Raw genomic sequence first — 22,427 nt, 5'->3', positions numbered from 1 at the left:
TAATAATTCATACAATGGTGGAAATCATTGCTTACAAGGAACAATCGAATGTTGATTCTGGTCTCTTTATCAGATTCCAAATGACATGAAAATAGGAAAGAACCACAATCGTATTAGTGCTTAGTGGCAACATTCTTGCTTCTAAGTCTCAAGCATTACCTGTACTTGTGGATGTGAATATGTGAAACTGTTGTGCATCTGCTGCTGCTGTTGACTCTGAAGTGGCAATGGATGCTGTGTAGTAGTGGCTGCTGGGAGTTGTTGCACACCATACGGTAGTGGTTGAGTACCACGCACTGGTAGAGTGCCAGGAGGTGGTGGTAGTACCTGAGTATCAAGCACCGGTAGAGTGCCAGGTGGTGGTGGCTGAGACCATATTGGGGGCAGTTGCATCACTAGCGATGGTACAGGTGGAAGCTTTGTGAAGTCAGCCTGCAAAAACATAGTAAATTGAAGGAGTATTTGTATTTAGAATATAAGCATGTGAGTTTAATTATATTTGACCCTGTCAATATGAATTATTCAGTTGTATGAATGTTAAAAAGCTTACGATCATATAGGGCTCCCTCAATTAAAGAGAAAAACTATTGGTATGAGATCAGTTTTCCTTTTGTTTCAAATTTATGCATCATATTATTGATATTACTTAACAAGTATTCATCTGCATCATCAAGATGACTGGCGTCAGGGAGCTCAAAGGATTAAGTCATATTTTAAGTTTTATACCTCAATTCTCAAGAGAGATATCCAAACAGCTTTGAGCCTCCTCTAAATGAGTTTCCATCAATTATTGCTTAAGATTACTTTAATAATCACCAAACCATACAATGTGGATAAATGTCTTAATTTTAAGAAGTCACAGTTTTCCTCTTTCTTTGTGGGTGACTTCTGCATTCTATCAGAAAAACTATATTGGTCTTTTTGTGAAATTAGTTACACCTGTGTCACGTCTAACATTGCAGAGCATAAGAGAAACAAGAAGCATCAATTAACTGTGGATTATTGTTGAAAATATGAATTCAATTCTGATTAGATTTGCAGTAATTGCAAAAGTTGTTATGATTTTATCTCAGGTTGCTTATCACTCACATTAAGAACTGGATGCGGAGTTTCCTTCAGCAATTTCGTCTCAGGCGTTGGGCTGATATCCATTGGTTCTGGATTGCTTGTCTTCATATCAACAGATGTTGGTGATGGGGTCCTTGGTTTGACTGCAGGAGGTACCTTCTTCTCTGGGCTGTGGATTATTTTCAGTTATATTTTCTTTTAGACCCCTTGAATCAATAACATGTAAAATACATTGCACAAACTACAGTGCTCTGCAAAACAAAGTCAAGATAGGCAATGTAATATAACATACGAACTACTTGGTTGTGGTGGTGGTGATGGTGGTGGTCAATCAAAGTGTGGGAGCATTTTGCCAGAGGTTTTCCAGTTGTGCACAAAAAGTATGACTATTGTGTCGGGCTAGCCCGACAACACAAAGCAATTGAAGGATTCAGAAAAGACAGCGTGTGTCAATCACTGAGTGGTTACGGTGCACTGTGGTGGCTGTTGTTCATTATAACATGGCCTGGAGACAACATTTGGATGACTTCGCATGGGGAAAAAATTGTTGGTAAACTGGAAGAAGGCTGAAATGTGATGATTGTAGTCCAGAAGTTTGGTTTTACTCACAGCATTGTTTCACAAGCACGGGGAGTGTTGCGAACAACAAGCATTGATGCCTGAAGGAGAGGAGGTAGTCAAACATGGACAACTACTGAAGCAGATGACTGCTAAATTGTATAACAGGCAAGAAGGGACCCACATCAAACAGCAGGTGCAATTGCAGCCACATTTAACATGACAGCAAGGCATGCATTCTCATACTCCACAGTGCTATGGAAACTGCATGGTGTTGGGCTCTTTGTCCTACAATCAGGACTTGTGTCCCACTGACACCTGCACAGCAGCAGTCCCATTTGTGATGGTGCCATGAGCATAGGGACTGTACCAATGAGGAATGATAAGTGTGTGAACTTTTCAGGTGAGAGCAGATTCAGTCCGAGTAGTGATTCTGGCTATTCTCTCATATGGTGACAGGTGGGAATATAATATAAACCAAAGAACATTGTCCAATATGATCATTTCTGTAATTCAGGCGTTACAGTGTGGAGAGGCATAATGTTGCAAGGGCAAATTTCTGAAGAGGGTACACTCACTGGTCAACATTATTGTGACAACTGTACTCCTCCCCCATGTGTGTCTTTTCAGGGTGAATTCAGTCCTGACTTAACTTTTACGGATGACTGCGTGTGACCACATTGAGTAGCACAGGTGGAGCAGCTCTTGGAATGACAGGATATTCAGCAAAAGGATTAGCCTGCCCATTCCCGTGACTTAAATCCCACCGAGCACAAGTGTGTTGCTGTGGGTATACTTACTGCAGCAAATCCACATTCACCAATGACCATGCAGCAGTTGTCGACTGCACTGGTGGAGAAATGGCAGTTTGTGGCTAGTACAGTAGTGCAGTACAGAGCATGCATTGCTGGCCGTGGTGATTGTGCATCCTATTAACACTTTGGAGACCAGCCGCTTATAAGGATATTGGGTCTATGAAACCAACCATTGATGCCATTATTTAAAGTGTTACTGGCATTTATGTTAGTGATAAGAATTGCATGTGCTAAGAAAATATAGTTACCCTCCCAAGAAAAAGATGTTTCCATGTTTCCAATATTTCTTGCTCATTCAACAGAAGTGGATTTGCAGCAGAATAAAAAAAAATAAAATAAAAAAAATAAAATAAAAAAAATAAAAAAAAATTTGTGAAACCTAATGAATACATGTACGAAATTAAGTCAGTGTAATCATATTATCTCAACAATTCACGACAGCAACTGTTATATTCGCTAATGTTTCTTTAGAAATAATTCTAGACATTGACAATAGAAGGCAGTACCAGTCAAGGGACAGGTAGCGAGACGTTTGTGAACTGTTCTCGTATGCTGTGAATCGAATATTCAAGAGACAGATGCTCATGCATTGAGAAAATCGTGACCCAACCTATACTCCAGGGTGGTCTTTGTAACAAAAAGATACGGCCCAATCTATGCTCAGTGTTTGTCTCCCAAGTGTTAAGAACCATATCCCATCTTTTGTAACATCCCGTGGACCATTATAAATAATGGTGACTTCAGTGTAAGTACTATCCATTTATCTCATTGTGTATTTCTTTCAGTTATCTGTAACATGTCCTATGTATGGTTCAAGTTTCATAGATCTATGTTAGAGTGACGTATCACGTTTAAGTTACTCTTGTCCTTAAGTTTTACAGACCAATGTATATTAAAAAATTATACATCTAAATGTAAGTATACAGAATTTAAAATAAACTTTACACATCAGACTTATAATAATAAAAAAAATGACATTCCATATTGCTTCACTAAATATATGTCACCCATCTTATTTACTGCATCACATTGCCAACCATTTTGAAACATTCATAATAAGTCTAGAATATTTTTCTCATTTGGTCTGTTGGACACAACATTTAATGTATTTTAGGCATCTGCTACTTGGTGTAAGAGTATAACACTGCCACACACAATTAGAGTTAAATGATTACATTGCCGGTAGACAGGCACAATAAAATAACACACGAACACACACACAAAATTACGAGCTTTCGCAACCGGCGGTTGCTTCATCAGGAAAGAGGGAAGGAGAAGGAAAGATGAAAGGATGTGGATTTTAAGGGAGAGGGTAAGGAGCCATTCCAATCCCGGGAGCGGAAATTTTAGAACAGATTGCTACTCCCCAAATAGGTGTAGCTATCAGACACAGTCCATTATCAGATGAAGAAACATATGTACACACATTTATAAACACACAGTCACTGTCGTCTTTGGGCACTGGGACAATACCATTCTTGGCTTGGGTGGGTAGCAAGGATACAGAAAGGTACAACAGAGAGAGAGAGAGAGAGAGAGAGAGAGAGAGAGAGAGAGAGAGAGAGAGAGAGAGAGAGAGAGAGCAAGGGATGGCTGGGTAAGTGTGGGAGAAGATGCAGTAGTGCTACCCGAGTGACCATGGAGACTGCATGGTGGCAGCAATGACAGGATAGCAATCCCATAGATGCAGCACTGGGAGGCTGTGGTGGGGAAGGGGATAAGCAGAGAATGGGAAAGGATTATAGCAGGTGTATTGGGGGCATAGAAAATGAGTGTAAGGCTGGAGTGGAAGCAGGAAAGGGGATAGAAGCATGTGACAAACAAGGATTAGTAAGGTTGAGACAAGGATGATTACAGGAACAAAGGATATGTTGCAGGGAGAGTTCCCTCCAGGGCAATTCAGAAAAGCTGATGTTGGGGGGAAGAATTCACGTAGCATGGTCTGTGAAGCAGTCACTGAAGTCAATCATACTGTGCCGCATGACACACTCGGCAATGAGGTGGTGCAGCTGTCTTTTGGCCACAGTTTGATAGAAAGAAAGCTTGTCAGTTGTCATGCGCAAATATAATGCCGCACAGTGGCTGCAGCTAAGTTGGTAGGCTACTTGGCTGCTTTTGCAGATGGCCTTGCCTTTGATACTGTAGAAAATGCCTGTGACAGGACTGCAGTGGGTGGTAGTGTCCAGACATATGGGACACGTTTTGCTCTCTATGTCTTTTATAGGGACATGAGCAATGGGGCAAGATGTCACTAGCACGGGTAGAATAGGGACACACAAGGATGCTGAGTAGGCTGGTGGGTGGGTGGTAGACTACAACAGTGGGAGGGATGGAAAGGATAGTGGTGAGTATGTTTTTCATTTCTGTACGTGACGAGAAGTAGTCGAAACCTGGGTGGAGAACATGATTCAGTTGCTCCAGTCGTGAGTGGTACTGACAGTCATTAAGAGGGCACTGCTTTGTGACTGATCAGTTGGTATGTGAAGAACGGTGGGTGACTACAGAAACAAGGCATGGGAGATCTGTTTCTGGATAAGGTGGGAAGGGTACTTTCAGTCAACACAGGCCTCAGCAATATCATCTGCAAATTTGGAGAGGGATTGCTTGTCACTGCAAATGCAGGAACAGGATAGGGTAGCAGCTTTAAAAATTGAGGTATTTTTCCTGGCTGGTAGGTCTGATATAGATGAATGTCCTGACAGAGCCATTGTGAGGTGACTGTCATCGTCAAGGAAGGTGACTTCTTGCACTCAGGAGGACCGGGTGAAGGGAATGGGAGAGAAGGTGCTGAGGTTCTGGAGGAATGTGGATAGCATGTCCTCACCCTGTATCCAGAACACGAAGATGTCGTTAACAAATCTCAACCGGGTGAGAGATTTGCAATTCTCTGTAGTATGAATTGTTCCTCTGTAGCCTATGAATAAGTTGGTGTATGATGGTGCTACGTGGTTGCCCAAGGCTTACTGAAGGTTTGTTTGTCAATACTGTATTCAAAGGAGAAGCAATTATGCATGACATCACAATTCATAAGGATACAAAACAATTGCGCCTATCGCAGTGAAGAATTTCTGAAGAACTTTGTAACAGAACTATGGAATCCACTTCTTTTGCAAAGAACAAGTTATAAGTAAATAATTCTGACGTTGAGAAGTGTCTACTCATAGATTTTAAGTTTTTAATATTATTTTATAGTGACATATTTTTGAAAACAAAGATTCCAAGACTTACCAAGCGGGAAAGCGCCGGCAGACAAGCACAATAAAATAACACACAAACACACACACAAAATTACGAACTTTCGCAACTGGCGGTTGCTTCGTCAGAAAAAGAGGGAAGGAAAAGGAAAGATGAAAGGATGTGGGTTTTAAGGGAGAGGTTAAGGAGCCATTCCAATCCCCACACATGTGTGGATATGTGGATTGGGATACGTGTGTATGTGTGTGTGTGTCAGTATATACCTATCCTTTTTTCCGCTCCCGGGATTAGAATGACTCCTTACCCTCTCTCTTAAATCCCACATCCTTTCATCTGTCCTTTTCCTTTCCTCTTTCCTGACGAAGCAACCGCTGGTTGCGAAAGCTCGTAATTTTGTGTGTGTGTGTTTGTGTGTTATTTTATTGTGCCTGTCTACCGGTGCTTTCCTGCTTGGTAAGTCTTGGAATCTTTGTTTTTAATATATTTTCCCATGTGGAAGTTTCTTTCTATTTTATTGACATATTTTTGAGATATACACATGTACTGAAAAAGATAACTCACAAAGCATTTTCACAAACTTCACGAGTACTACATCCACTAAAATTTTTCACACAGCACATCAAGGAAGAAGTAAAGACAACTGCTCATGCTGTTGAAAATTCATAGGCTTCTATTAGCTCAAAAATTTATACTTCGCAGAGAAGCAAAGAATTTGATTATTCGAAGAAATTATCAGGGCCTTGGATACACTGTGTGGCAAAGAAAAGCCTCCATAATTTTAGATAACATTATTGGAGTTTAACAGTGATCTGTCACGTAAGTAAAATTAGTAAAATACAACCTTGACTGCACAGTTTTTTATTACAAACACAAATGGTTTCGGCATCTTGCAGTAGGCTATCTTCAGATAATGCACTACCTGTCCAACGATGATGATGATGCTTGGAATAGCTGTGCTAACCCCAGCTGCAAACGTTTTGTGACGTGGGTCAGCACAGCTGTTCCAAGCATCACTACCATCAGCTGGACCGTGCATTATCTGCAGAGAATCTACTACTAAGAGGTCGACACCAGTCATATTTTTAATAACCAAGCATTTGACAAGACGGTTTTTTACTAATTTTATTAGCTTTTGATTACAGTCAACTACGATGTATCAGTCCACTCATACTGAACAATGTGACACCTCAGATTTTCAGATCCGAGTATGAAACTGTCAACTAGAAACCATATGTAAGGTATCAGTCTAGACACTTCTTCATTAACATCATCAAGAAACTAAATATCACATAGCACATCTTGATGGAGTGCCTGACAACTATCACAAAGTACACTGACAGATATCTATCACTCATGTAAAGAACAGGACTTGTATACTTCTGTCCTACTATGGAAACCTGAGCTATGTACAAGTTTCCACCTGAAAAGAGTTGCTTTAAGGCTGAGGTTCTAGCAGCAAAACAGTCTTGCATAATATTAATGATATTCTGACAACAAATTTGCAGGGTGCCCTTAAAAAACTAGAATATCAATCCTGGAACTTTAAAACATACCATTACCTCATCAATGTATAAGAACTAATTTATCAGTATATCAAATTCCACAGACATCATAGCCACTACAACTAAAGAAGCATTTCTGATAATTCATACCAATTGTCAGTAACCTCTCAGATGACAAAACGTTACACTTTGCACAGATTCAACAATGCATTCCTGAAAGAACACAGTACTCACAGTTAAAACTCTGAGGATGATATAAATCTTAAGAATGCAAAGTGAAGGGATCGAAGACCATAGCAGTCTGGTCCCTTTAATCCCACAAACCAACCAACCAATGCAAAATGGACACAGGAGCTATCATGCACATCTTCACAAAAACAAAGTTTTAACCTCTCCACATTGCGAAGATCATCCCTCATAAGTAGCAGAGCTAAAGCACCTTCTGGTCAGCAGGTTGAACTTTACAAGGTAATCATCAAACTGGGAATTTTTCTACCAACAAGTGTCACAAACATTTATCAACAGCCTACTATCACAATATATGAAGGCACCAAGCCACAGTAACTGCAATAATCGACTGATTTCACAGGTGCACACCAGCAACTGCTACCAGAAGAAGAAACGGTTTGCATAATTTTGTAATTGGTTACATGTCTACGATGTTAATCTCTTGTCCAGTTAGTTATTTAATTCCAATGATGAACTCCATAAACCTTACACAAGTGACAAATGATTGCCAATTATTAACATCCCCAGCATTAGAATAATAAAGTGTGTTGTTCATAGTAATTATATATAATCAAGAAATTGTAAGATGTACTGGAAATTCACCATTAACATAACAAATTATATGTAACTGTAATATATTAAACACAAGGAGAAGGAAGGAGTATTGGGGGATGCTGCCTGATGGCTTGGAGGGAGAGGCAACAAGTGCACAGGGTAAGATAATGCACAGGTGAACTTGTTCTGGTGGGGACAGGGGGGAGTTGTGTGCAGTGCACAAGTATATGGAGGATTGGAATGGGAGAGGAAGATACGGAATACATTGAAGGAGACTGTACAGGAGAGGGTTGAGTGCAGGATGAGTGAATTTGGGGTCTTGCAAGATGGGGTGGAGACAGGTTTGGGACAGAGGCTAGTGAAGATTGAGTCCAGTAGACTTACAGGATCAAATTATGTGTTGCAAGGACAATTCCCATCTATTTAAGTCTGATATGTTAGTATTGGAGGTAAGGATCCAGATGGCATGGAATGTGAAGCAGACAATGAAGCCTATTCTATTACTGGGTTGTCTATTTGGATCAACAACTGGTTGATGGTCACACTCACATACAATGCTGTGTAGAAGTTGCTGCAGGGATGGTATGTGATGGAGCAATTTTCAGAGGTACCCCTCACTCTCACTGAATTGGATTTGCCTGTGGCAGACCAGAGTTGGATGCAATGGCTGTAAGATGGTGTGGTATAAGGATGGACTGATATTTCGTAGACAGGATGAATGGCAGAATAGCACATAGGTAAGGGTGGGAATGTTCGTGGGTAAGGTTTTCCTTATTTCCAGGCATGAAGATTGGGCAACCATGGGTAGCCAGACAGTGTAGGAGTAACTTTTTAGTGTGGAAGGGATGGAAAATATTAAAATGCAGGTACTCCTGATAGTCATTGGGACTGATATTGACAGATATTTATATGGAGCCAGTGGATATTTAGAAGTTAACATCCAGAAAGATGCCATGCTGGTCTGAGTAGGACCAGGTTAAGTGGGTGGGAGGGACAGTGCTGACTCTGTAGAGGAATGAGAACAGTGTGTAATGGGCCTGGGGCTAGATCATTAGGATATCATCAATGAATGTCAACCAGGTAATTTGGTAATCTAAGGTAATTTGGGAATCTAACTGAGATCAGTCTTATGTTTGTGGGTGCCTGTTATCTCCTGTGTTGAGAGGTTTGTGTTATTGGGAAGTAACATAGGAAAGGAGGGGGGGCCAAGTTGGAGTTGTGGAATTCCTGCCAGGTAACCAGGGATGATGAGATGGGAGTGGGGGAGGGTCATGGTTGAATAGTGTTATCTTGGAGTGGACAAATTCAATGTTGGAGTTAGGTTGGCCTTGGTTGGTGGCAAGAAAGTGTTTCCACTGCAGGGATTTGGAGAAAATTAGTAGGTCCTTGAGAAAATCTGCATGATTAAATTTGGGTATGGGGCTGAAAGTTAGGTCTTTGGGTAAACTGAAATTTTTATGAATTTAGATTTTTAGTAGATAGGCTGACAACAGTGTTTTGCTTTTATTTCGGTTCTGGATTTTGTGAGATGGTGAGAGCAAGTTTTGGGCAAATTGGCTGATGGAAAAGGTCAGCAAGGTAGGGCCTGGGCACTATGAAGGGTAGATAAGAGGGTTTTGTGGGGGAAGGATTGGTATTGTTGGGCGGTAGTACTCTGAAGTGAGAGTAAGCTTTAAGTGTAATGGAAAATATTTGAGAACAGTGGCTGGAACAGTAATCCAGATGCCGGAGGGTAACGCTTCCAATACAAGAGAGAGTGTGTCAGCAGTTTGGGTTGCATAGAGGCAATATTTTGAGCTGGGTGCTGCACAGATGTCTAAGAACAAGAGATTTGTTTCTGTATCAAGTTTGGGGGGGGGGGGGGGGGGGGGACAGGGATTAGTGCTATCTGAGAATCAGAAGTTCACTGTGAAAGAATAGGTGGCACCCATAAAGGAGGCTTAATCCCTCAAACTTTGTGTACAAAGTTTTTATTTGCCACATCCACACATGCCCCTTATGCCACACCTGCACCCAACCCTTGCCACATGGGTTGTGCTCCTGTGGAGGTACAGGATCTATCCAATGCAGCTACCCTACTCCAGTCCTGTCACAGGCATATCCTACCCTGTCAGTGGAAGGGCCAGCTGTGAAACCAACTATAATTATGTGGCTCTACTGTAACTTCTGCAGTGAATTTTTCAAGCCTTACAACAGACCAGGCATCCAACTGAATGAGCGACACTCAATTTTACTGGTTGCTTCACGACCATACCATATGGAACCTGCTCACACACCAGCTTCTCTCAATGATGTAGATGGGAATACTTTTTGAAACACACGGTTTGATCCTGTAAATCATCCTGTGATCAACCTCCACTACCCCATCTTACTCAGACCCCTTCATGTCCTCTTCTCCTCAGCCTCCCTCTTCCTCTGTTCCGTCTCCCCTTCACAAACCATTACTCCACTAACTCCATGCCATAGTGCCACTCTGTATATCTGCCCCTACCTGTGTTGCAGTATAGGCAGCAGGGAAACGGTCGTCACACAGGTGTATCTGTTGTCTGTTCTTCTCTGAAAGCTCAGCAATGTTGACAGTCTTGTTTATATGCTTTCTGACTGCTTAACACTTCAACAATAACGGGATTTGTTATCTTTATTCCCTCCTTTATTTATACTCCACTTAGGAGTTTCACCTTACTGTTGTTGTTGTCTTCAGTTCTGAGACTGGTTTGATGCAGCTCTCCATGCTACGCTGTCCTCGTGCTAGCTTCTTCATCTCCCAGTACTTACTGCAACCTACATCCTTCTGAATCTGCTTAGTGTATTCATCTCTTGGTCTCCCTCTACGATTTTTACCCTCCACGCTGCCCTCCAATACGAAATTGGTGATCCCTTGATGCCCCAGAACATGTCCTACCAATCGATCCCTTCTTCTGGTCAAGTTGTGCCACAAACTACTCTTCTCCCCAATCCGATTCAATACTTCCTCATTAGTTATGTCATCTACCCATCTAATCTTCAGCATTTTCCTGTAGCACCACATTTCGAAAGCTTCTATTCTCTTCTTGTCCAAACTATTTATCGTTCATGATTCACTCCCATACATGGCTACACTCCATACAAATACTTTCAGAAATGACTTCCTGACACTTAAATCTATACTCGATGTTAACAAATTTCTCTTCTTCAGAAACGCTTTCCTTGCCATTGCCAGTCTACATTTTATATCCTCTCTACTTTGACCATCATCAGTTATTTTACTTCCTAAATAGCAGAACTCCTTTACTACTTTAAGTGTCTCATTTCCTAATCTAATTCCCTCAGCATCACCCAATTTAATTTGACTACATTCCATTATCCTCGTTTTGCTTTTGTTGATGTTCATCTTATATCCTCCTTTCAAGACACTGTCCATTCCATTCAGCTGCTCTTTCAAGTCCTTTGCTGTCTCTGACAGAATTACAATGTCATCGGCGAACCTCAAAGTATTTAGTTCTTCTCCATGAATTTTAATACCTACTCCGAATTTTTCTTTTGTTTCCTTTACTGCTTGCTCAATATACAGATTGAATAACATTGGGGAGAGGCTACAACCCTGTCTCACTCCTTTCCCAACCACTGCTTCCCTTTCATGCCCCTGCCGTCTGGTTTCTGTACAAATTGTAAATAGCCTTTCGCTCCCTGTATTTTACTCCTGCCACCTTCAGAATTTGAAAGAGAGTATTCCAGTCAACATTGTCAAAAGCTTTTTCCAAGTCTACAAATGCTAGAAACGTAGGTTTGCCTTTTCTTAATCTTTCTTCTAAGGTAAGTCGTAAGGTGAGGCAATACTGACAGGTTCCAACATTTCTACGGAATCCAAACTGATCCTCCCCGAGGTCCGCATCTACCAGTTTTTCCATTCGTCTTACTATATTTAAATAATCCACTAATGTTTAATTAAATTATTTACTAATCAATTTGTAGATTTTTCAGTCTTTTCTATCCCAACATATAGAAATTCTGTGGAACAATGTTCACCATGGAGAGATATCTGATTAAAATAAATAAATAAATAAATAAATAAATAAATACAAATAAAAAAAAATTAAGTTCAAGATTGAAATCTCGATAAACACCTTGGCCTTGAGGACTTTGACAGGCATACAGAATTTGTTTCTGGGTTTCCAACAGGCTCTGAACTTGGTGAAATGTTCGTAGGACATACAGTAGGCTGTTGTGTAACTGGACTTGATGAAATTCTTCTGATGGGACTAGAGCTCTGCCTGGAATAAAAAACAATTTCTGTTGATTAACATTAAAACACTTTACAAGCAAATCTTCAACAGTGAGTAAATACATCAAATAACGTAAGTACATATGTTTCCTGATGAAAGTCAAAATAGAGAGAGCCCTGGAAGTAAATTTCCATATGGTTAACTAGCAGGCTTCAACTTCTTGGTTTACAAGAAATTCATTTCAGATTTGCGACCAAAAGATTACTATGACTGACTGGAACCATCTATGCATATCAAAGCTTGTGTCTACAAACACCCTCAATGCCGAATCCCATTGTTGGTTCTTCAGGGGCCATTTTGAAAAAAATATCTCAAAACACTTTGCGACAAGTACACTTCATGGGACCAAGAAGTATCAAAAGTACGTTATATAGTCATAAGAATCATATTATTGCTTCTTTGAGAATGAAGTGTGGTATCCTGTAGCTCTTGTGTATTATGCAACCTTTCAATGCATAAAAGGATGAAACAACAGGTTGCATAATATCCAATAATATTCTAATTAGATGGAAATGGATCCTTAGCTTAAAGTGATAAGTATCATGAATCAGAACAACCATCTCCAAATGCTGAACAAACAAAATTTGTTGTCTGCATTATTAGCTTTGGTTTACAACATGACAATGTATGCATTCCACTGGTTTTAAAATAGTGACTATATCAAAAAGAAATATAAAGAGCAATCAAACACCCACAAAATCTGAGCAACCTTCATGGATTGTTGTGGCCGGGATCATTTGACATCACCTCTTGTCTGATCCATGCCACAATGAACTGCAGTTGGAAGATAGACAGGAACACTAAAGCTCAATATCTCATTACCAAGAATGCCACTAGATATGGACCACAACTCTAGAGTGGAAAAGGATGGGGGTGGGGAAATCGGCCATGCCCTTTTCAAAGGAACGATTTTTGCATTTATTCAGGGAAATAGGGCTGCAATTTGAATCCAATCCTCCAATATAAAAGCTGAAGCAATAGCAGAATAAGCCATCAACAAAGTGCTACTTTATCATGTACCCCTCTTAATTTTGGCGAGAATTATCCTTTGTCACAAATACAGGATTTCTGGTTATAATGATAGCCACTAATTCAAAAATGTAGCCAATATAAAAAGATTCTCCATTTGTGTTGATACTTGCTTTTCTAGTTTCTAAAAGTTTCTAAAAGGTTCCCTCAATTTTATGACTGGTTTTATATCACAGAAAATCTGTTACTACTATACCTACTATTATTCCCGCTGCTCCATTGTAGGAACAAGTATACATCTGTTCTAAAGTTTTAATGTTGACGATAAAACATGTTATGGAAAATTACACTCTCATATATTCTACATAATATTACCTCGACACAGACCTCCTTGGACTTGGCGATCTTTTTACACTTTCAGAGGTATTTTTTGCAGGCGGTGAAATACTTCTAGTAGTCGGAGGAGACTTTTTTGGACTCTTGGAACTTATCAGACTTTCAGAGTCTAATTTTCTTTCTGTTGATTTTCTTTCGTTTTTGGGACTAGAACTTCTTGATTTGGGACCCCACCTGTAATAGCAGCAATTAAAAATAACGGAAATACAAGGTACAGAATACAAACAGTATGCGTTCACTTAACCCACGTCATTTTTATATACCATACCATATCGTACAGGGAACTGGAGAGATCAAAGTTAAATATAGTGGGAATTAGCGAAGTTCGGTGGCAAGATGAGATGAACTTTTTGTGAAGGAGGTACAGTGCTATAAATACAAAATCATGTAAGGGTAATACTGGGTTAGATCTCATTATGAATAAGAATATAGGAATAAGCTGCTATGAACACCATAGTGAACACATTATCGTAGCCAAGTCAAATAAGAAACTGACACTGACCACAATATATCCAAAGTTTATAGACCAACTAGCACTGCAGATGAAGAAGATATTTAAAAAATTGTATAGTAATAATATAAAAGAAATTATTCAGACAGTTAAAGGAGAGGAAAATTTAATTGTGATGGGTGACTATTAGTCAATAGGAGGAAAAGAAAAAGACAGAAAAATAACAGGCGAAATATGAACTGGGAGAAAGGAATGAAAGAAACAGCCACCTGGTAGAACTTTGCACACAGCATAAGTTAATCATCACTAACACTTGGTTTAAGAATAGCAAAATAAGATTTGAAATGTTATTATTTATTTAATTTATTTATTTTTTTGAAAGCCCCAAATAACATAACACACTACGGTTTCATTCTGTCATCACGCTACAATGAAAAGTAAAAGCAGAAACATTCTAAGATTAGGAAGTCTAAGAACAACAATTTTGTAACTCATAATAAAGAAAGTATATTGTTGTCTTTTTGGTAGATAAATGGTGTAATGTCTGTTTTTCATATGTTATTGTTACACTGGATGTCACCCCGGTGAAACGGGAGTTATACGTAATTTTCTCTTAACTGAATAACAATCCACTCCAAGAATGTGCCAAAAAACTTATTCAAAATTACCTTTCATAGAAATTAATGAAAAAAATCATCAGGTAATGTTAAATATTGCCTTCCCTAAAATGGAATTGATTCATTTCACCTGATAATGTTGAGTGCCATTTGGTTCCAGTTTATTCTCTAACACTTTAAAAACTGAACCAACAGAACTAAGCGATGATATCCAAATATTGCACTAAACGAGATTTTCATGTAAATAATACTGTTCAATAATCACATGGTCACACAATTATTAAATAGATTGATTCCATAAAGACTGTCAACCTAGCTGGTATTTTCTAATTACATGAAAGCTGAATAAAAACCCCCTTGATATTTAAAGTATTTGATTTAAAAGAAGGAATATCTGCTATAGCCATTGCAATTAGACTTGTAGTGAAGGCAAAGATTAATTTGATTTTTTCCCTTTAACATGGTCTGTACATTCTACAGTAACTATTAAGTAAGGGAGGTGGGGTCTACTTATTCATTAATAGTAGTAGCAGGTCATATTACACTAGTGACCCTGACACGACGTACTGAATTAAACCTTATGTATGTATGTATGTATGTATGTATGTATGTATGTAATTTCATGTCCTTTATTACTGTGTACTCAAAAACTTATGTTCTTTTTTAATGGTCAAGAGCTGAAGGGGAGAGATTATTCTGAAAATATTAAATAAAAAGAGAGAGAATATTGATCAAATTTATCATGAAGATAACAGGAAACTTTTTCAAATTTCTTGAAATAATGAATTATGCATTTATATGTGGCACTAACAATGAAAGGCAAAGGGATTACTGTTCTATCACTTATCAATGTGTGTTTTGTATGGATGTGGAATGGTATTTAATGGAACACGCACCACAGAGGCACGGGATATTTTTCAAAATTTTAATGTAAAGAGAGTACAGGATATTTTTCAAAATTTTAATGTAAAGAGAGTACAGGAATTTTCAGTCGAGATTATGGTTGATGCGATAACAAAATTTTAGCACGTATCTTTCAACAGCTTTAGTTGACTGTTTAATTGTAAGTCGTGTGCTACTACTAATTTCAATGAAATAACTGCCAGAATTGACTTTAGCATAATAGCAAAGGTATTTAGCCATTTTCACAAGTATCTAAAAATTATTTTGAATCAAATAAATATGTGAACGTCAGAAGGCCTAAAGAAATAGTTTTTGTTGAGAGCAGCGATGTGGAATTGTTAGCAGATGAACAAGAAATATGAGGTCTCTGAATGGAAAAGGTGAATTCCGTGATAAGCAGAACTGAACTACTGGTAGAGTCCACGGAAGCAGGTCCTACCCTTTACCTGGATCATTTACCGAGCTTTGTAAATTTTTTAAAGTGATGCTATGCTTGAATTTAGTGTTGCTAAAAAGCAAATGATACAAATGAACACGAACCTTGAGTGTACTTCCTCTGAAATGCATACTAAAGTAACTGCACAGTTGAGTTCCAATGGGTACACAAATTTTGAACAAGTAGCAACTGAACTAGAAACAAGACTTAATTCTCAGTTAAAAAAACAATTATCAGAGCATGAGGATGAAAATTTCTGAACTTAAGAAAGCATTTGCCAGAGGTTGTCACTAAACTCTCTAGACATGTTGATCAAATATAAATAGCTCAGGGAGCTTTAGAAGGAACCATTTAGCTCCTTGTTGGAACTGTATAGAATCTTGCCGTTGAGTAAGAAAGACAGGAAAGTCCAAAGGAAAGAGTACAAATATCATGCTTAACTTCCTTCACTGGTTAAATCAAAAGGATGATCAGTTTAGAGAGTGCTTACGGAAAGAACTAGCTATAGTAATGCAACACACTACTAATGACACTTTGTGAGGACAGACCGAATCTAACGAAGTAAATGATACTTAAATCATCACAATGGCATGATGACAGGACTGAAGTAAATAAAATTAAGACACGTCAAACATGCAATGCTTGCTGCTATTCGACCCACTGAAACGTACACTGTTTCATCGCGACACGTGATGTAAACAGATGTAACCACCAGCAAGTCAACCACTTTGTGATGTGCGGTGGCTAATGGTTTATCCTCTATACTTATTAAGGAGAGTCTTCTAAAATATACACAATTTCATATGTTCACTCCGATAAGAGAAATCCACAACTGGCTATTTTTATTAAAAGTTTTCGGGGTGTGATGCCAAATAAGTTGATAGCTGTTTAGACAATACAATTTGTGCCCACATACAGTCAAGGAGATGGCGCCTTGTGGGCCAGTGAAACAGCAGATCACTGTCATTTTTACGCACAATTATAGAAGGCCTAAGGAGAAAATATAAAATGCAGTAAATGAAGCAGGCAAAAAGGAATACAAACGTCTCAAAAATGAGATCGACATGAAGTGCAAAATAGCTAAGCAGCGATGGCTAGAGGACAAATGTAAGGATGTAGAAGCAAGTAGCACTAGGGGTAAGATAGATACTGCCTACAGGAAAATTAAAGACACTTTTGGAGATAAGAGAACCACTTGCATGAACATCAAAAGCTCTGATGGAAACCCAGTTCTAAGCAAAGAAGGGAAAGCAGAATGGTGGAAGGAGTATATAGAGGGTCTATACAAGGGCGATGTACTTGAGAACAATATTATGGAAATGGAAGAGGATGTAGATGAAGATGAAATGGGAGATACAATACTGCGTGAAGAGTTTGACAGAGCACTGAAAGACCTGAGTCGAAACAAGGCCCCCGGAGTAGACAACATTCCATTAGAACTACAGATGGCCTTGGGAGAGCCAGTCCTGACAAAACTCTACTATCTGGTGAGCAAGATGTATGAGACAGGTGAAATACCCTTAGACTTCAAGAAGAATATAATAATTCCAATCCCAAAGAAAGCAGGTGTTGACAGATGTGAAAATCACCGAACTATCAGTTTAATAAGTCACTGCTGCAAAATACTAACGCAAATTCTTTACAGACGAATGGAAAAACTGGTAGAAGCCGACCTCTGGGAAGATCAGTTTTCAGTTTGGAGTCCGCAGAAATGTTGGAACACATGAGGCAATACTGAACCTAACTTATCTTAGAAGCTAGATTAAGGAAGAGCAAACCTACATTTCTAGCATTTGTAGATTTAGAGAAAGCTTTTGACAATGTTGACTGGAATACTCTCTTTCAAATTCTGAAGGTGGCAGGGGTAAAATACAGGGAGCGAAAGGCTATTTACAATTTGTACAGAAACCAGATGGCAGTTATGAGAGTCGAAGGACGTGAAAGGGAAGCAGTCGTTGAGAAGGGAGTGAAACAAGGTTGTAGCCTCTCCCCAATGCTATTCAATCTGTATATTGAGCAAGCAGTACAGGAAACAAAAGAAAAGTTGAGTAGGTATTAAAATCCATGGAGAAGAAATAAAAACTTCGAGGTTCGCCGATGACATTGTAATCCTGTCAGAGACAGAAAAGGACTTGAAAGAGCAGTTGAATGGAATGGACAGCTGATACATATACACAACACTGACATGGATCTTCTCACATCAATCTTTGATTGTGTTGACCTCTCACATGAAGAGACCAAGTCATACAATGGTAACAGTAATAGTGTGTGTGTTGTAAATGGTAAAAATCACTACTGTAACTGTAATAGAAATGGTAATGGAAGAAACAACAGCACAGTGCTGCTTCATTTAAATGGTACAAATAACTGGCCAAATGATAGTGTAAACTTGCCATCTTTCAACAAGTGCACACAAGATGTTGCAAGGTACAGCCCTGGGTATTTTCAGAATGGAAATAACCCACAACATCTCTGGAATAATAGTCAGGGAATAATTGGCATCCAAACATTGGAAATACAATACAAAAAATTGGTAATAAGACAGTAATAAAGCACCTGCATTTAACAATGTGATTGAGTAAAACTGGTGGTAACACCCATTTGTAAGACCAATTGAAATCATAGACAAGAATTGACCTAGAATCTCAGCTGCATCAAATTAAGTGTGATCCCATTTTGCCCTTGTCTGATGGTTGCAGTAAGATTAGGGAGCATGTCAAGTGACCATATAATGATGGTAAAGATATCTGGGACAAACAATGAATGGAACCTACAATGTGCAGAAAGCAGAATAATGATGTCATCCAAGCTGCATTTTATGCCACTTTGGATGGCATACCTACCACTGTGATAACTGATGCAGGGGCACCTACGAATGTCACATCTTTTGAATTAATTAAAAAAAATTGAGAGTCATCTACAACTGATACTCTCCGCCTCAAACTGTAGAATATTACGAGCTAATTTTAAGACTGTCTGCATGCAGACTCAAGTGGTTGTTCGGACAGGAAGTACAGCTATAATGAGTAAGTTCTTGGTCATGGAAATATATTGGTGAGTTGCATTTGGGGAATAGGATTCCTAAACGAAAGGAATGCACTTATCGATATCTCTTGTAGTATGTGTTTGTTATATGAATGTGGGAAAGAGGTGTCTTATTCCTAATAAGAAGTAAGGTACGGCATGGCAAATTTTGCCAAGGTGTTGAAGTTAGATTTTGGGTGTAGAGGTATTGTATATGGACAGTCACTCCCCCCTCTATGTAGAGGACATGAGTTTGAATAATCATTACTGTGCTCAATGTATTATTGAAAAATTATGCTTTACTCAAATTACTGAGGAAATCAAACACACTCTTCTAAATTCACAGTTGGTACAACATCCTGATATGTCTAAGGAATTTTGTCTGACCACTGATGCTTCCTGTTTTGATCTTTTTGATCTTGGGGCTTGTCTGTTTCAAATGGAAAGCACAACGATAAACCTGAAGTTAGAGTAATCATATTTGGCAATCACATTTTTTTGGGACTCAAGAGTCTATTTTGTAAATGAACTCCAAGCTCTGCCAGTTGTTTAGACATTAAAAGAGTTCAATTATTATGTTTATGGTAATCATGTGAAAGTCTTCTGTAACCACAAAGCATTAAACTTTTTCTTAAGCTGCATGCTTCTCCATATGCATCTAGCACACTGGTCTTTAGCTGAATAGGAGTAAAATTTGAAATCATTCATTTCAGTGGAAAGGATAACATTATTTCAGACACTTTAGCTAGGCTACCACAAGATCTCACAGAATTTTAAGAACTAGTTAAACAAATATCCAGTTTTAAAGTTCTTCTAATCAAGGCTCCACCTTTCCGAAAGTACTATCTAAGATGTGTAGAAATATGGAATCTTCACGTGCTGATCCCAGGTGGCGTTAAGTCAGACAGGCATGCTGCAAAATACCTGAAGTAATACAGCACGGCACTATACGTTGCACAATAATGTTCTGTTGTACCATCAACACCCACCATCAGATTTATGGTGTGTGTGTAATCCTTCTACCTCTTTTATCAAAGTTAATATGGTACACCCATCATGTAAGGGGCACTTCGGCATTTCTAAATGTGCACAAAAATTAGGGTACTGACATATTCCCAATATGAGTAGTCATAATCAACACCTTCTGAGAACTGTTACCATTTGTCATACAGTAAAACATCTGACTGATGTGATATGTAGCTACACACAATTCTTCCTAAGAATCCTCTAAAAACAATGTTCATTTCAGCATTCCAGTCCGGGGTCCTGGAGATGATGGTCATGCAGGTGTGAGGTGCGCTTGCTTGCTTGTGTGTGTGTGTGTGTGTGTGTGTGTGTGTGTGTGTGTGTGTGTGTGTGTGTGTGTGTGTGTGTGTATTTCCTTTTCTGAGAAAGTCTTTGGCCACAAACTAATGTGTAAGTGTCTTTTTGTTGGGTCTGTCTGCAACCTAATATCGTCATTATACTGTAATAGCAATCTATTTTTTCCTTGTATCACTGATATTCCAACATGAAATTATTTGAAACTGGACAATTATGTATTTTTAATCACAGTGGTAGAAAATGAAGAATTCAATGAGTTAGTTTCAAAGCCAAACACTAGGTACAAATTGCCTTCCACAAAACAGCTCACAGAAGTGTTGTAGCCACCGTTACGCAAAGAATAGAAAAACAGCTTACAATTAACAATAACTGAAAATTTTATTGCAAGCACTATTAACACATGGATTTCTGACAGTTGTGAATCAAAAATAGAAATTTTCTTTCACTTCATATTTCACAATACAGCATAATCACATCAAGTTTCAGAGAAAGTCATTTCTTCTCATTCTATAGTGAACTTTAATAAGTTGCTGGCTGCAATAGTTATGGACTTAAATATTTAGAACAAATGGCAATACTCATTACTATACAGACAGCAAACAATAAGATTACTGTTAAGAATCATCTGCAGAAACATCATAATCCTTCTGTAGATCATATACTGTTTGACTGACAATGAGCAATAGAAGTAAAAAAAATTTTTTCTTAAATATAAAGCAAAAATTTTACAATACTGTACAGTAACACATTTTAAATAAAATAATGATGATTATATAAAAACCTCATGGGAAGACAGGCCATAAAATTTTAAAATTACGTTGGATTGCTGAACTAGCTCTACCCTTATTACAATTGAAAGCATGTGTAAAACCTCTTTAAACTGTGAGGAAAAGCTGAATGACATGCCAGAGCTTTTTAATGCTGAAAACTGTTAAACATTACAAAATAATGTTATTATAATAAACTGCTTTGATTCATTGATGACTAGTATGTGAATGAAGCTTACATCAGAATGACACTAACTTCACCACCAATTTGTGGCTTGGAACAATGTATATAGTCAGTCCTACACCACAATGAACGGTGTTCAGAAACTTCAACTTCTTGTTGTCTCTGGCAAAAACCTGGGAAACCTAACACCAGCAAAGATGTGGTGAAATTAGCATTCCTTGATGCTGGGTTTAAGAAAGTAGATCTGCACCATCATAGATTTCTTACATACAAGTGTTACACCTAACATCTATTCCATCTTCACAAGGTATTTGTTCATCATTTCCTTCTTCGATCTATGTCTCTCCTTCCTTTCAGGTTGTAGTTCAGTATTTTCTTCGATAGTCTTTCTCCTTTCATTGTATTCACATGTTGTTACCATCTCTCTACGCATTCAGTTATTTCCTCATTAGTAACACGTACAGTCAACTCACTTTGGACATATCCATTCTTTATTTAATACATTCTTCTGTAGTCCTCAAGAATTTCACTTCTGCTGCTTATACCTTACTGTCATCTTTGTTTTTAATTATTCAACTCTCCCTTCTGTACAAAGTAATCTTGGTACAGTAGAGAAGAACAGAAACATGCAGCAAGAGGTCACAGAGGAAATAATGTACAGTAAACTAGTATATAACAGCAAGTTTGTTGGTGTGGCCATTGATACATTGAGTATATAAACAGGCATTTGAATTTAGAAACTAATATTTTATGGAAGGCTATGTTCAGAATTTATCACGAATATGGAATTAACGCACAGTTTTTCCTCATGTTTTAAGAACTTAGTCTGTAGTAGTATTTGACTATATCCCATAACTTGAATAGGAATTAATCCATACTTCCATACTAATATCATAAAAGTGAAAGTAACTCTGTTACCTTTTCACAACTAAACAGCTGAACCAATTTTGGCGAATTTTGTACGGATATAGCTTGAATGATGAGGAAGAACATAAGCTACTTAAAAAAAGGAGGGGGTGGGGGGTTAAGTAGGGAACAGAATATCTTTTTTTGGATCTGTGCACATAAGCAACGTAAAAAAAATTATTGAATTAGTTGCATAATGTACACATATAACATATAGCTACATCAATAGCTTGATGCATAAATGCACACCCCACACATACTGCTTAGC

The 22,427-nt window shown here is 38.4% G+C and overlaps 1 protein-coding gene across 7 annotated transcripts in view; it reads right to left on the bottom strand.

Moving 5' to 3' along the window:
• LOC126266816 (uncharacterized) overlaps positions 1-22,427 on the bottom strand; it is a 342,237-nt gene that overhangs the window by 120,518 nt on the left and 199,292 nt on the right. For all 7 annotated transcript variants that reach the window (XM_049971388.1, XM_049971423.1, XM_049971406.1 and 4 more), the window contains 4 exons: positions 13,528-13,722; positions 12,025-12,171; positions 1,090-1,237; positions 160-432 (listed from right to left, as the gene is read on the bottom strand). In XM_049971388.1, the coding sequence (XP_049827345.1) occupies positions 160-432; positions 1,090-1,237; positions 12,025-12,171; positions 13,528-13,722 (763 nt within the window). The remainder of the gene's footprint in view (positions 1-159; positions 433-1,089; positions 1,238-12,024; positions 12,172-13,527; positions 13,723-22,427) is intronic.

The sequence above is a fragment of the Schistocerca gregaria genome, chromosome 1 (genome assembly GCF_023897955.1).
Source record: "Schistocerca gregaria isolate iqSchGreg1 chromosome 1, iqSchGreg1.2, whole genome shotgun sequence".
Taxonomy (NCBI): domain Eukaryota; kingdom Metazoa; phylum Arthropoda; class Insecta; order Orthoptera; family Acrididae; genus Schistocerca; species Schistocerca gregaria.
This window is presented reverse-complemented; position numbering and strand designations above follow the sequence as displayed.